Raw genomic sequence first — 16,831 nt, 5'->3', positions numbered from 1 at the left:
TACACTCCTGCAAAATGATTGGATGTGTGATTTACTGGTAGGCAATTTGTTATTTTATTTATTTTTTATTTATAGAGCGCAACATTCATCCTGTTGGATATCATAGCGCTGGGTAGCAGGAAACGCATGGTTGAGGTAATCCTCGGTGCATATACACTGTCAGTACTTATACCTTGAGAAACAGCTGAGTTTTAAGGTTTTTCCTAAATGTTAGACATCTTGTGGGGACGTAGAATTTGATTTTGTTCTGAAGAATTCTAGGGCCGTGGCGGTACAGGGCCTTGTGTGCATGACTAAGCAGCTTAAATCTTGCTCTTTGGCGCATGGGTTGCCAGTGTAGCTGTCTCATGCATGCAGATGCAGAGGCAATGAGGGTTTTAAGTCAAGCTTCAACAGTTCTTGTTTTGTTTCAGTAGCCAATCTAAAGTGTGTGAGATGGGCACACGCCTGCATGATTTTACTCAAACCAATAGGCCCTAGAACTGAAGTCATGATTAACATTAGAAAAAAAAAAACATTTACCAAAATTAGTTACAATGAACGTTTAACTAAACTTTGCTCGCTTTTGCTTTTTTTCCTTTAAAAATAGTTTATTCTATGTATTTTTGAAGTTGTTGCTGGGAGGGCATTTCTATGGAAAGCACATTACATATATTTGAATTTCAAGCTGTGCATGTGGAAATACAAAGAACTTGTGAGGCTGGTTCACTATTGTCATTCACCGATTCATTCATTCGTTCAACAATTCTAGTGTATCTGTATGCGACACATGCCAAAATAGCATGTGAATTGTTAGTATTAGTGTGCATCACACGAGGATGAATGTCCATCGCCTATGAGGCAACTAGAACATCACTTGTGACAAAACATACCATGGAGGGCTAATGGCCATCATCGAGGCAGTAAATGACCATCACTGGCAAAGAACTTTGATTCGCTCAAGTGACAAAATGTTTGTATATTCAAATACAATTGATCATTATAGACATTTCCCTTTTCCCCCATGGGGAATTTTTTTTTAATTGATCAAAACTTTCAATTTCGCCCAATGCTAAAAGCTGTTCACGGATTGGTCTCCTCAAACAATACACCAATATATCACCGACACAGTGATCTATTTAAAACAGCTTTGAAGTATATGACACACCGTTTCACAGCAAATAAATACAACCCGGCCACTTTTAAATCATCCATTGCTTGTACTAGAGTTGAACAGAAAAACAAAAATAGTACAAAATACTCACTCGTTTCTTTTAAGATGCACCTCCAAGTCTTCACCTTTTAATTTAAAGCCATAATGCACTTCGTCTGGATATTTTGCCTACAGATAATAAAATGAAGATGATGTAAGGGGTAGGAGGAAACATTAACGAGAACGTGGGAATGCTTTTCAAAAATAATAATTTTTGAACATTAACTTCCCCACGACCTTAGCAACTTTGTAATGTGTTGCCTGTGTATGAAATGCAAGGGAGATGTGGCACCTCTAGGTGACAAAGAGTATTGTGCAATATTCTCATAACTTACATTAGTACCCTTTTTCGAACATTGACATGTGTCCCCCAATAATCATTTTTGACCACTTCGCAATAACGCTCCACTCACTAATGTTATAATAGAATAGAAAATACAACAATGTATTGCGATAATCCACATAATTCCTCTGAGCTGTTAGAAATAGAACAGATAATGTTCCAGTGCTATTTAATGAAGTACAACCACGCTTTCTTTTGTTATACCGTTAAGCAAATTTGCAACAGTAGTGACATACAATAATTTGCAATGTTCGTACACTCAACTTTGCTTTCTACTCAATATCAAATAAATAGATAATGTAGTAACATCTGGTCCCTAGAGTAGTATAATGAGTATGCTACGAGCTATCTATACTTTTACTCCTAGAATACACATTTGCATGCAATAGAGGGAAAGAATCAGTTATTACGAACATTTATTTCAAATGAGTGATTTGTAAGCAATTTTGGTTAGGGACTGCTTGGTATCCTTACAATCTCATTTACAGGTTTGACCCCCACGGTACAGAGTAGGAGAAGAATTTATTGGAAGGAGAAGAATGGATTTAAGGGTTTACAAAGTAAGGGAAGTATGTACAGACTTGTGAACTGTTGATGGGGATTTTCAGGATCGTGTAAGAAACACAGAGACCCCACCCTCGTGTTATTGTCTCTGATTAGATAATTTTCCCCCATAAAGATATATTTGTTGCTGAAGTATGGACTACAAATAAACGAGGAATTATGTGCATCCCCATTTCGATGCACAGATCACATCTCGGCCATTAACGCGGTACCTATGAGACCATCATAAAGGGTCCCAAGGTAGGGATACCTTAATCAAGAAATCCTACATCTTGAATGGTTTTTCCAATCACTTGAGCCTTACATTGGCACTGTCTCAGTAGTATGTATCTGGGTCCCAATATAACAGTTGTTTAACCTGCCAATTAATATTTTGTCACACAAATACCTGCAATGCATTTTGATTGGCATATTGTACATCCTTGCCTATTTGATCGAGTTGTTGTTTCAGCAAACTTAATGTGCTCTTTAAACTTTCTAAGTGTGCAGAATTGCACACAAGCATATTGTTGAGACACAGTTTTACGAAAACACTATTACTCTTGCTAACTAGTGATCAATGATGTCCATTACACATACAAATAACAGGAACAGAATCAAATATAAGGGCTTTACTTGCACTTTGTTAGAAACGATATTCAAATTGTAATGGATATGGGGTGCGCTAGAGGGTGCACAGAAATATGGCTGCACGTTAGTGCAGCTCCGCCGGCCGGACACTCCATCAGACAAATATCCTGATCTAAACTGAACAGCCTGTGCCCAGTCGAGGAGGGAATCGTTGCTGCAGGACTGCGGCGTGCAATTTGGCGGCTGCGGAGTGGTGGATTGCCTGCAATTCTGCCATTACTGCTCGCAGCAGCCCTGAATGCAAAATGGCGGCTGCGTGAACTGTGGGAGGCCCCTGCTGGTGGTGGTTGAGTGGAATCGCTGCAGAGGGTGCCGCATGGGCCTTTGTGGGGCGGGATCCCTTGTTGGTGACCCTGGAATCATTTGAATGTGTTGGGGCCCGAATGCATCGCAATTATGCTGAGGAGGCTAGATTCGTAGTTGCGGCGGCAAAGCAAGTTGCTGGTCTACACGTGCTGCCGATCCCCACTGCTGGGACACCGGGTGCACTTTGGGGGCTGCAGGACCTAATTGAGACCCTTGCTGGGTGCCAAGGAGCAGGGAGCCCGTAAGAGCGACCATACCTGCTGAGCATTAATTGCACATATAAGACACGGTCGGTGCGGCCTGCCACGGACATGCGGCTGAGGCCCATGGAGGCCTCCTGCGGTAACGAGCAGCTAAGCTTGGAGGATAGAATGCTGTGCTCCAGTTTGCTTCCTGCGCTGCATCGGCTGCCCCCTGCTGCTGCTGTGGGGATTTCGCTTCCTAGCGTGGCAGAAGAGGCGTAATTATAATTGGCAGGTCCTTTATGTTGAAAGGCTGTGCCCCACTGGATGATGGTGGTGAAGGTGAGGACTGCTGGAACACTCGCATGGTAGAAAGTGTGCTGACTGGGCGGCATTGGATATGGAGGCTGGTAGGGCCACTGAAGATCTCCACATCTGCCTTACAGACTCAATTGAGGTATAATTGTACTGGTTCTCGCACTGGTGGCTCTTGCTCTGTGTGCTTACCCGCAGTCCCCTGCGTACCCACAATAGATAAATCAACAGGTGCTGTCGCGGGCAGAGTGGGAATCACCTGCCGTACCCTGACCCAGCGCTCCTTCAGTAGCGCTGTTGCTGTGACTTCACTGAACTGAAATTGGGCACAGGATCTGTGATCAGGGGCCACTGAGATAGCATACAGTGCCTGTGGGAAACTTGTTGTGCCTGGTCGGGACTCCTGCTGACAGTTGTAGGAAACAAGGGAACCCGTAGGTAGTACACTAGGGACCTTGGGAGTTTAGCTTATTACAAAAAACAGTGGACCCTAGTAGTTTGGGTGATCAGGGTAAGAATAGACACAAACTGGAATAGTATTTATGTCCTTTGTCCAGCCGGACAGGAATTTATTTGGCGATGCACACAATCAGAAAGTAATGTCAAGGGGGCACAGCCCGTGACCCACAGTGAACAAGACAAAACAACAAGTATAGGCAAGAACGAGCAAATCGGTCTGTATACTTATAATCAGTGAACAGACTTGATTGTAGTTTGAGTGACCATTGTACATAGTATTCACAAGCATATTCAGTACATATGATCCTATTGTATCGACGACGTTTCGATGCCGAAAAACAAGATAAATGGCATCATCTTCAGGACAAATATATAAATCATGTTTGTCTTGGAATTATAAACAATTGCCTTTCATGCAAGACAGAGATGCCGCGTCCTGCAATTCTGCAACCGGCACAACTCGAGCCGTGATCTGGATGGTCTAATTGACTCAAAAGCGGGATAATCTGAAATACACGCCATCATTGGTCCAAATCGATCCACTTCTCTTGACCTGTACTACCTCCCCGCCTAAGGATCTGTCTTGCATGAAAGGCAATTGTTTATAATTCCCGATGCTGTTCAACGTCTACACGGCTTCCCTCGCACAAGTGGCCCGCAAACACGACCTCAACATCATCTCCTACGCCAATGACACCCGGCTCATCCTCTCCCTCACCAAGGACCCGCACACCGCCAAAACCAACCTCCACAAGGGAATGAAGGCCGTCGCCGACTGGATGCAGAACAGCCGTTTGAAGCTGAACACGGACAAGACGGGGGTACTCATCCTCGGACCCACCCCCTCAGCCTGGGACAACTCCTGGTGGCTGACCACACTGGGAACAGCGCCGACTCCCACCGACCATGCAGGCAACCTAGGGTTCGTCCTCGACTCCTCCCTCTCCATGTCTAAACAGGTCAACGCCGTCTCCTCCTCCTGCTACAATACCCTCCGCATGCTCTGCAGGATCTACAAGTGGATCCCGACCGAAACAAGAGGAACGGTGACACAGGCCCTCGTCAGCAGCAGACTGGACTACGGCAACGTACTCTACGCAGGAATCCCAGCCAAACACCTACGGCGACTACAACGCATTCAAAACACCTCCGCCTGACTGATCGTCAACGTCCCCTGCCGCAGCCACATCACCCCCCACCTGAGAGACCTACACTGGCTCCCTGTCGACAAGAGGATCACCTTCAAGCTCCTCACCCACGCACACATAGCACTCCACAATGCCGGACCAGCCTACCTGAACAGCAGACTCAACTTCTACACCCCGACCCGCCAGCTCCGCTCCGCCAACCTTGCCCTCGCCGTTGTCCCCCGCATCCAACGACCAACCTCCGGCGGCAGATCCTACTCCTACCTCGCCGCCAAGACCTGGAACACCCTCCCTACCCACCTACGTCAGTCCCAAGACCTACTCGCCTTCAGAAGACTCCTCAAGACCTGGCTCTTCGAGCAGTAGTGGCACCCCCTCCCCTCAGCGCCTTGAGACCCTCACGGGTAAGTATCGCGCTTTACAAGTGTTCTGATTGATTGACTAATGTTTTAATTTTGTTCGGCAGCCTCCCTAAACCGGGATGTTTAATTGCACTTTGGCGATCGACTTGTGGATTATGTTCTGTATTTGGGTCACGTTTAGTGGTTACTGGAATGGCTTTAGCAAGTTTTGGGTGCTGAAGTAGATGGGGGGGGGGGGGATGTTTGTATGTGTTTTGATACAGTTGCAGTGCAGGTCCCATGTGTTAGCTGTCTTGACATGTAGTGCCATCAGAAATTACTGTAATAATTACAATAGCTGGACACAAATAGGTAATGGATAGGCCTCAGTGGTACCGTTAAATTGTTGACATGGAACGTGCGAGGCCTTAATAACCCCCAAAAAATTCGCAACATAGATCCAGGAGATGGACTGCGCAGCAATATGGTGAGGGGGTAGATCGAGCCGCTCCTTGGCTGGCAAGCTGTGAGAGTTGGTGGGACAGGACCACATTGTCAAAATGTTGGACAACAACCTTGAGATACGACATACCACACTGGTGATTAGTCAGGTGTTTGTGAGGTTCTTCTCAGATCTTTCTGGGCGGGTACCTCCAGTCCCAGAATCTGAATTCTCATCTACCCAGATGACTTAGCCTTGGGCTGGTTATCTTGGGGCCAACGCGAGTACCTCATGCAGCCCTGGACAGTGGAGGATGTTAAAGAGGCTATAGTGTCGCTCCCCAATGGTAAAGTGGCGGGCCTGGATGGACTGCCAAGTGAATTTTATAAAGCGTATGTGGACCAGCTGGCCCCCAGGCTGTTGGAGGTCTACGCGGAAGCATACGAGAAAGGCGTGCTCCCCCCCCTCCCTGCGCGAGGCCCTCATACGGACACTGTTAATGCCAGACAAAAGAGCCAATAGATGCGAGTCATATAGGCCGCTTTCTATGATAAACGTTGACGCTAAAATATTAGCAAAAATAATCGCTAACAGACTACAGCCTCTGATCTCAAATCTGGTCCTCCCGGATCAATCGGGGTTTGTGCCCAAAATATCCACAACACATAACTCACAAACCATATTTGCTGTGCTGCATCAGCTAGACCCTGAGCTCCCAGCTGCTGCTGTAGTGTTAGACGCGGCTAAAGCGTTTGACTCGCTTCGCTGGGACTATATTTGTGGTGCTGCAGCGCATGGCGATGCCGCCATTTTTCTTGAAATGAGTATGCCTCCTATATACTGGCCCTGTGGCTAGGGTGAGAGTCGATGGGGTGGTCTCATCCTATAGCTGTCTGCAGAGGAACTAGGCTGGGATGTCCCTTGTCCCCAATGCTGTTCTTGCTGGCACTGAAGCCCTTGACCTGCAAGATAAGGCAAGGCCATGCTGCTGTGGCTCTAGGCTTCAGGCAGCGCCCACTCGCTATTTCCTTATACGCAGATGATATGCTATTGTATGTGAGGGAACCCGCGTTGCATTTGGATCCCCTGATGAGGGAGTTTGTTCGCTTTCAAAGACACTCTAGCCTTGGTATTAACTGGAGTAAGTCTATGGTATTTCCTCTAACCCAGTGCACGGGGGAGCTGGCTTTGGAGTTTCCATTGGTCTGGTCAAGTGAACCTGTGCGTTATTTGGGAGTCTGGGTGCACAGAGACCCCGAAACTCTGATTAGCATGAACTATGGGTGATTGATTGCAAAACTAAATGATCAGGTTGCTAGATGAACACACCTACCTTTGTCATTCGCCGACCGAATAGCCATTACCAAAATAAGCTTCCTTCCAAAATTAGTATATTTGTTTGTGAATATCCAATTACAACTCAATAGAGCTATCTTTCAGGCCATGCAGTCATGCTTGCTGTGACTGGTTTGGGCAGGTAAAAAACTGAGATGCAGCTGGGAAATATTGGTGTTACCATTTGAACGGCTCGGCTTTGCAGCCCCTTATCTGCTATTATATTATCTCTGTGCACAGGCCCACTTCATGTACTATTGGTATTTCCCCCAGCGTAACCTACTGCATGTAGCGGTGGAAGCAGATAACGCTGACTGCTATGATGCTGCAGCACAACACTCAGGGAACAAGAAAGATAGATACGGTTGTGTGCACTGGTAAAGCGTGGAAAGCCCTGGCTGCCCGTGCAAGACATGAATATCTGTACGCTCCGGCTATGCCAATTGCAGCGCACCCGGATATTTCAGTCGCGTGCCAGACAGGTGCACTAGCTGAGCTGCCCAATGCGGGCATTACCAAACTGGGAGATATGTACTTAAATTGGAAGTTCTTATCCCTTAATGACATCAGAGCAGGGTCACAGCGTAATGCAATGCATGGGTTTGTTTACACCAGCCTGCGCATGGCTATGAGGGCGTTGAATCCAGGCTTCCCGGAAGAGCCGAAATGGCTGAATGCATTGCAGATTGCTTTATCAGTGGGGGAATCTACAGGGCTTATCACCAGCTTGTACAATGCCGCCCAAAGAGAAATAGAAGCCAAAAGCCCTACCTCCTTTGATAATTGGAACAGGTAGTTGGAAGTGCCGTTCGTCTGAGAGGATTGGGTGGCTTGCTCTGTGCTGACAGGCCGCCTGACGGCGAACTGTAATCTCATAATTATTCATTTCAAATGTTTGCATCAAATGTATTATACACCGAAGAGGCTGCGGAGATATGGGCTGCGAGTGGATGCTAGATGTGTAAGATGCAGAGAGGATGAGCAGATTTTGCACATTTGGCCTGGTCATGTGGCTCCATTTAGGACTTCTGGTTGGACGGGACACGAACACTCACACAGATTATAATGGAGACCGTAGTTTGCTCACATGAAATTTGCTTATTGGGCCGGACAAAAAAGTTTAAGCCATGCAACAGGCGCATTGTAGCGGTCACTACCTTATTGACGAAGCAATCGGTTGCCAAACACTGGGGTGGCAGAACAGCACCCAAGATAAGACAATGGCTAAAAGAATTGGTTTATTGTAAAGAACAGCTGGAGACTTATGCTGAGGAGCTGCCGGAGGCCTCTAGACCTAAAAACTGCTGGGCGCCCCTCACTTGCTATCTGCTGGAACAACCAGATGCGACATAGCTAGTGGCTCTTGGGCGGATAGCCTAAAGTGGAATATAATGTTCAACTATGGTATTATGTGTGTTGACAGACAGTATTTGGCCTCTAGGCGGCTGCATGGTACTGAATAGCACATGTTCTGTATCTTTTGATTTTCGGTTCTTTTTTGTCTTTCCATTTGTTGTTCATTCTGCATGTAAACTAACTGCAATACACGAAATATAGCTGAGATGTCAATGCAGCTATTATGAATGTATTGCATAATCTGTCACTGTGTTGTGGTTAATGTATACTGTTAATAAACTTAAAAAATAAATACAAAAATTGTGATGGATATTCTGTCGTCCATATTACAAGGGCCATTGTATATAATGCACTTGAAATACGGTCACGTTAGTGATGCAGTAACCCGGCTGCCAAATTCTAAACGAGGCACTACGGCTGTTGTATGAAAGATTTTTCCCATTCTGTGTCCATGGGAAAATTCGCTGGTACAAATGAATCTACGACTCAGAACACTTCAAATATTCATAAGTCAACAATGAAATCGTGTCAGAACTCATGTTTTACCTTTGTGTCTCGTCTGTGTCGGGAATACAGTTTCTGTGGACGCACAACTTCATAATCCTTCACTCCAGGCAGAGGTGCGAGGGCAAGCACTGTGAAGAGCAATACATTATCAATTACTAATAGTGGCAATAACCAATTTTATAAGAGTGATTAGACATTTGAAACCAAAAATTCACAGTTCTCAAGCAGACTACAAGTCTGAGAATTATTTATGTTTTAGATGTGGGAATTGTCAAAAACACAGCTGTAACACTGCTGCAGTATGCCTATGGATTATCTGTCATCAAGCTTAAATTAGTTTAAATTTTAGAATTATGTTAATAGGGATCACAGGGATTTTAAAGAAATACCAGTGAAATTTTAATAGCAATTGTATTTAGGAGGACAGACGCAACAATAGACTGGTGACTAAGCACAGACAAAGGTTTCGTTTTAAGCAAAAATTATTTGAACATTTTCTGGAGAGTTAAGCTGTATACATATTTAGGTGGTTGACTGCCATCATTAATATATTCATTTGCCTGCTCCATACAACAGGAGTCGTATTGAAGCAAAATTCACGGACATGTTTACCACAAGAACAACCACATTTGTACATTTCACAGTTCCACTGCAAAGTAATCATTCCAATGTTCACAATACAATGGGAGACCGAAAAGCGGGACATTTAAACTGAGCCAAAGTACACACCAGATAGTCATGAATTCTGATTTGATGTACTATGGCTGCTAAGCACGTTTTTGTCATTAACACTGTTTTGCAGGTAGCTGGCAACCCCGGTAAAGTAGTAAACAAGTGTTGTAAAAGGAATGAGAAAAAAGTGAATCTGTGTGTAAGGTAAAGGAACATACCTACAATTATGGCTTCCGGTTTTTTGATATTTATTTTTCATCTGTATTTATCCATATTGATTTTTTGCCCATATTATCAGTATTTATCTATACTTCCATTCGCGGATGTATGCTGTTAATTAAGCAGGTCTGTTCCTCCTCTTTAATTCCCTATGCAACCTAACTACTCAGCTGTTAGCCTGAAATTCAGCAAAAACAACTTGGAGGGTCACTCAAAAGAAGTCTAATTTTCTGTATTTTTCCGCATTTAAAAAGAAATGCAGACAGGAGACACATTGCTTTATGGCTGTATTTATCTGTCAAAAAAACAAAAAAACTCTCCCAATGGTTTGTGAATCAACAAAAATGTGTGAATCTACATAATTTGTTGACACAGGTCAACAATGCCTTGGTTAATGCTGCATTTTTTCCCAATGTGAGGCACATGATTAAAATGCAGAAATTGTGAGGTAGCGTACCTTCAAGAGATTGAAGCTTATGATGATGATCAAGTCACCGAACCAAACACCCTCCCTCAAAAGATCACCAATAAGACTAATCATTTGCTTACATGATTTGACCTTTAAATCTTCATATTTCGATGGACATGCTTGAAGTGACCTTACATTTCTAGGATTCATTTCTAGATCATTCTTTCTTCCATTCTTATTGCCCCCTTTCTCCTTCATAGTACTAAACGTATTAAAAAAACTGTGCGCTACACTAAGGGAGATATTGTTGTGACGCTTAAGAAATGAGTAGCTGGGAAATCTCACACTTCCTCATCATGCTCGTCAATTTCCCAGTCACATTCTTGAAAAACTACACCTGGAAGAATGAATGAAGCATAAGTTATTCAATTTTTTTGGGGGGGGGGGATCACCGACTGCAATATCATCAACAATGTGCAATATTCACTACGAGTGAAAGTGATGTGAAGTAATATTGCACCTTGAATTTCGTTTGTGGAGTGGACATGATAATTTCACAGAATTTAATATATAGACATTCAGCTATGGTTCACAGACCAACCAAGTTTGAAAGAGATCAAACACCTCTCCATCTTTTTGCATGAGCCCTATGTGAGAAGGGCTTGTCATCTCAAGTAATTTTAGAGGCCGAAGGTGTTAACTTCAGAGGATCTTCAAAACGGACATGCGGCAAAAATCAGAAGCTGTTAAGGCAAAGCTACCCATTACTCTCAATTCTAATCAGGAGTTTGTAGAAAAGTTAGGTTATTTTTTAGGACTTTAGCTCAAAATTGAATTCAAATTTTGATATTGGCAATATGGAGCTTGCTAGTCTCCAAAATAGCAGTGTTTCTTTGAAGCTCTGATTGGCTCTATCCTTTGAGCCATTTCCTAATGGTGAGAACCTGTGTCCAGGCTCAATGAGGATTTTTGTACCTGCATAGATGCATCTTCTGAGTACTCCTCCACCAGGCTCCTTAGTTGGTCTGTGGATTGCCTGATGGCCAGTAATTTACGTCAGAGGATTGCACGGACCCATACCCCAAGATGGTAGCCCTAAAGTGGTGACACCTAAGACTAATTAATTTAGATCCCTTAGATGAAAGCATTATCACGTGCAAACTCCCAGGGGAAGCTCTATGGACCAGAGTGAAACTGGGCACAGATTGCATAAAGGACTGGACCCCTGGGAGTAAGGCAGGTTGGACCAGTGGACCAGCATCCTTGTTTCCAGAGAGTAAGGAGCAGAGTATGTTCCAAGGAAGCAGGGGCTGCAGGAATGTACAACTACACCTCAGATATACCTTAAAAAGAGAAAATCTTGCAATTAAATGAATTCAGAATATCTCTTATTGAGATGTTGAACCTCAATATTAATAGAGAATAAGAGAACCCTGTTTGAGGAGTGCTGGGACCACTCACACCCTATGAGTGAGGCTAATCATAGTGAGCTTAAATGAGCAGCAAGTTTCCTCCAAAGGAATAGAGGATAAGATGTACATGATGGAGAGGATGCTGAAATCCACCAGCAGTCACATGGGAGACAGAAAGCATAATGTGGGGAATTTGGACTGCTGCGCAGAGCTAATGGAGAAGTTTGTCACTTATCAGGAGGAAAGTCTATAAAAAGAGCCTGAAGTTTGAGAATGCCTACTTCTCATTGATGCATTTTAAGCAATAATGCAGTTGTCCATCGAGTGGAAAAGTTGGCCTTCTGAACATAGTAGCACAATTGAGGGACCCCGAAAAAACACAAATAGGTGACTCAGCAGCAAAAAGGGAAAAGGAATTTGAAGGTGAGCAATTCAAGGTTACAGAGCTGCCAAGAACACAGGGCCTGATTGCGTTGATGGTGGGACTGTCACCGACATGCACCATGCTGTGCACCATGCACAGCTTGCCAGATAGTGCCAGGCACAGCATGGTGCCCGCCACATAGTGCCGGGATATGCTAAAAGTGTATTTTTTGCACTGCGCGGTGTGCTGCAGCCGGCAACCAATGCCGCAATACAAAAGATACACTTTGCGGTCGCATTGTAATGCCATTGGCGACACCACCGACAGCAAGTCGGGTGGTTCCGTCTCATATATGATGGCGGTTGGACTTAGGTCCGACCACCATCATATAATAAGGCACTCAGTCACATAACCATTAATCGGAGTGAAGACTTGTGGCAGTCAATGAAAGAATTGACTGAACCACGTGTGGGTGCCTCTTTCTTGTTTCCGGCGATGCAGAGGTTTGGAGGTGGGAATTTTGGGGGGCATTGGGGATTTGCTAGATCTATGTATTCCTACAGAACAAGGCAGCTAGAAGTTCCATAAATGATATAATAAAAGTCATACTGGGGAGAAGTTGGTGCTTCAAGTCATGAAGCCCCTCAGCTCGAGGTCGGAAGCTTTTATATCAATGCTCTGTCAGTTTAGAGGTTAGGAGGGATACGGTGGCGTTGGTCCATTCTTGGTGAACAACAGTTGTTCATTGTATTTGGATGATGAAAGAGAACATTACATGGGTCTCTGCCGCTCCCACCTGTTCACCACCTATTTTCCATCAAGGCAGTTTCCTAGGTGTGAGTGGTTCAGTTACTTGTGGCTTGACAGGTGCCAACATAACATACTTTGGTGTTTGTTATCAGCCTCTTGCTCATAAAGTAGAAAATTGAAGTCCCTGCATGTTTACTTGGTTCTTGTGAACTGCAAGTGCCGACTTCATAAAGGTTTAATCCGACGTTTTAGACACTAGTGTTTTTTTCGTTTTGTTTTGTTTTTCTTTTGTAACACTTGACTAAGATTTGTATCTTGGACAAGTTCCTAAAAAACAGAAGTGACCGGAACCTCCTTGAACCTCCCAGAGATTAGCTATTTCTGCCCCTTCTTCTAAACGGGGATGGTGCTGAGAAGGTAACAAGGGGTGCATTCAGTTTCTATTTATTTCCAAATGTACACGGTTTTAGAACTAACCATAATTACATGCACAACGAAATCGTTTAATTTGCCCTGTGTGTAATAATGCTAGGACACCGTTTTAGGTGTAAACTTATTTATTTCTTACAGGAGCGCCGGGGCTGGCTTCCTCTAGCCTGCGCGCCAGAGAACAATCCCCGCCTACCACATCCTGTGACGTGGTTCCTGTTCCGCTAAAGGAACACTAGAGCGCTACCACATCTCCCCCCTTTATGCACCTTAACCAAATGTACAAAGTCTTACTTCCAGTCCATTTCATAGTCCTTGAATCTCTCAGGTACCTTAATTCTCCTCCCTGCTCGAGTCTTCACTCTCTCATTCATTCTCTCTTCTCCCGTTGTCTCGTTCTCTCTTCTTTCTCTCGTCCCTTCTACTTCCTCGTCCTTCGTCTTCCTTTCACTCCCTTCTTCTCCTCTGCTTCTTCCTCCCGTCGTTTCACTCCGCTCTCTTTCTGTACCTGCCCTGAGTCCTTCTGTTCCTATCTCCTTCCTTCCTGTCCTTTCTTCACTTTCACTTTCTCCTTCCTCCAAGACATCCTCTGTTCCTTCTTCCACATCCTCTTCCCATTTCAGTATCTTGCTGCATTTAGCCATTCTGTCCATCGACCAAATCTTACCATCGCTCAGGAGAGCCGATCTGGCGTAGGGTTCCACCACTTTAAGGGGAGGTGAGAACTTGCTCTCTCCCTTTCTCTTCATGATGGCCAACTTCACCCTTACCCAATCACCTTTGTCCAGTTCTGTGCTGTGAGTGTTCCGTCTTCTGTTGTAGTGGGACGTGTAGACTTCCTGAGCTCTCTCCAAATTTTTCCTGACCACCGCCGGTGACCACTTGCTCTGGACAATCAACTTCCTCCACGCTGCATTGTCCTTGGTGAACGCTTCTCTGCCTCTTAAGATCTTGAAAGGGCTGTAGCCTGTGCTACCCGGTGTGATCCGGTATGCCCAAATCATCTTCTCCAGCTCCTTTTCCCAATCCATTCCATCTTCAATGGCTGCCTGTATGGTGCCCATGATCACCCTATTGAAGCGTTCCACTTGGCCGTTCCCCGCCGGGTGGTAGATCGGGGTGTGCTTCACTTCAATTCCGTTTCTTTTGGTGAAGGCTGTCCATTTTTCCGAAGTGAACTGGGGTCCATTGTCGCAGGTGATGATCTTTGGGATTCCTTCGCTGACAAACGTAGTGCGCAAAAACTTTATCACGGCTTCAGTGTCCACTCGCTCCAAGATTTGTATCTCAGGCCATTTAGAATACCTATCGATGGCAACCACCACATATTTTTGAGTGCCTTCCTTGTTCAGGACTGGCCCCATTATGTCCACCGACAACATCTCCCACGGTCCATCTGGAATCGGAAACCTTCCCAGCGGTGGTCTCAGCATGCTCTGAGCTTTGTCCGACTTTGGACAATACTCACAAGAGCGCACATGTCTTTCCACCTGCGCGTCGATGGCAGGCCACCAGTATGCTTGCCTGGCCAAGGCTTTCGTTTTTGTGATTCCCTGGTGCCCTTCATGTAGCAAGGACATCAGTCGTTCCAACAAGTCTCTGGGCGGTACCACCTTGTCCCCTCGGAGTAAGAACGTTGGATTTTCAGCCAAGGACAGTTCCTCTCGGACTTCCCAGTACCTCTTTAGTTCCTCCTTTAAGTGTCTTTTCTCTGGCCAGCCGTGAGCTACATAACTCTTTACCGCTACTAAGTCTGTATCTTCACCGTAGGCCTCCTCCCATTCCTGGGCGCTTATCACCTCTTCAGTGTCCTGGATGGTGGCTACCACGTACCCATCCCAATCTTGTCTGTCCTCGTTCCGTGCTTCTTCCATGGCGGCTGCCCTACTTAGGAAGTCGGCTACTTTGTTCTGTGGTCCCGGGATGTGCTCGACTTCATAAACATAGTCCAATAGCCGTAGAGTCATCTTGGCTATCCTGGGTGTAGCGTGGTCATGTCCGCTGGATGTCAGCACGCGAACCAATGGCTTGTGGTCAGTTCTCACGAGGAATTTGGCGCCCCACAAGTATTGTCTAAACTTCTCGACCGCCCAGACCACTGCCAGCATTTCTTTCTCTACCACACTGAACTTCTCCTCATTGGGTGAGAGCGAGCGGGAGGCGAAGCTGACAGTCGACATCTCTCCTGACTCCTCTTTCTGCATCAGTACAGCTCCCAAGCCTCGATCGCTGGCGTCTGTGGTGAGAATTGACTCCGCTTTGGGGTCGAATCCTTTGAGGGGAATGGCTGTTCCCATTTCCAGCTTGAGCGCGTCGAACTCGGTTTGCTCATCCTTCCCCCATTGGAACCGGTTCCTTTCCTTGAGCAGCTGTCGTATGTGGTGTGTCTTTGTAGCGAAGTGAGGAATGAATTTGCTGTAGTACTCGGCCATTCCTAGGAATGACCGAACATCCTCTTTCTTTTCCGGGGTGGGTGCTTCCATGATGGCTCTCATGTTTGTTTTCTTCGGCGTTATCCCTTGCCCGCTCACCTCATGTCCGAGGTATGTGACTGACTGGACGCCTAGATTGCATTTTGTCCATTCGGCGGTCAATCCACTGTCCTGCAGCTTCTGCAGTACCTTGTGAAGTTTCACATTGTGTTCTTGCCTCGACTTCCCCATCACCAGAATGTCATCTTGAAAGAAGAGGACGTCTTTCATGTCTTTCAGGAGCTTGTGCATGATTTTCTGGAACACAGCAGCGGCTGAAGCTAGGCCGAAGGGCATCCTCACGAACTCATAGCACCCGAATAGCGTGATGAACGACGTGAGGTGGGTGCACGACGGATGGAGTTTGACCTGATGGTAGGCCGACGAGAGGTCCACCGTGGAGAACCATGCAACGTCCTTCGTTTTCGCCAGCATTTCACTGATGCGTGGTAAAGGGAATTTGTCTATGACAATGTTTTTGTTTAACTCTCTTAAGTCCACGCAGAGACGTACCTTGCCATTGGGTTTTTGGGCTACCACCAGGGGCGACAGCCACTCTGCGCTCTCTATTGCCCTTATGACTCCCTCTTTTTCTAACCTTTCCAGTTCTGTTTGTACCGCCTCCCTGCTGCGGAACGGGATGTTCCTCACTTTGCGTGTACTTGCCCAGCTCACCGATCTGCCCGTTGAATACCTTGGGATATGTCTTCCGCCACAGCTGCACGTCTTCCTTGATTTCCATATCCATGAGCAGGATTTTCTCTATGCCTCCTGGGTTGAGCTGGATCCCCAAGGCTCCCTGGTCCTTCCAACTCAGTACGGAAGGGCCTCTCTCTGCAACGTACAGCTTGCACTGCGCATGACGGCCTCTAAATTCAAACAAGAGCGGGCAGTAGCCTAGCATGGGGATCTTTTGTCCAGTGTACGTTACCGGTCTCGCATCCATGGGTAGGAGTGCTCCTTTGATCCTCGATGCGAAGTTGTC

General features: G+C 45.7%; 1 protein-coding gene across 2 annotated transcripts in view; it reads right to left on the bottom strand.

Moving 5' to 3' along the window:
• Positions 1–16,831, bottom strand: part of LOC144791816 (zinc metalloproteinase-disintegrin-like VLAIP-B) — a 263,161-nt gene that overhangs the window by 192,417 nt on the left and 53,913 nt on the right. For both annotated transcript variants that reach the window (XM_078666597.1, XM_078666598.1), the window contains exons 2-3: positions 9,160–9,248; positions 1,245–1,321 (exon numbers count right to left, since the gene is read on the bottom strand). In XM_078666597.1, coding sequence (XP_078522723.1) covers positions 1,245–1,321; positions 9,160–9,248 — 166 coding nt within the window. The remainder of the gene's footprint in view (positions 1–1,244; positions 1,322–9,159; positions 9,249–16,831) is intronic.

This window comes from Lissotriton helveticus, chromosome 11 (genome assembly GCF_964261635.1).
Source record: "Lissotriton helveticus chromosome 11, aLisHel1.1, whole genome shotgun sequence".
NCBI classification, from domain to species: domain Eukaryota; kingdom Metazoa; phylum Chordata; class Amphibia; order Caudata; family Salamandridae; genus Lissotriton; species Lissotriton helveticus.
Note: the sequence above shows the minus strand (reverse complement) of the source record. Positions and strands in the feature narration are given on the sequence as shown.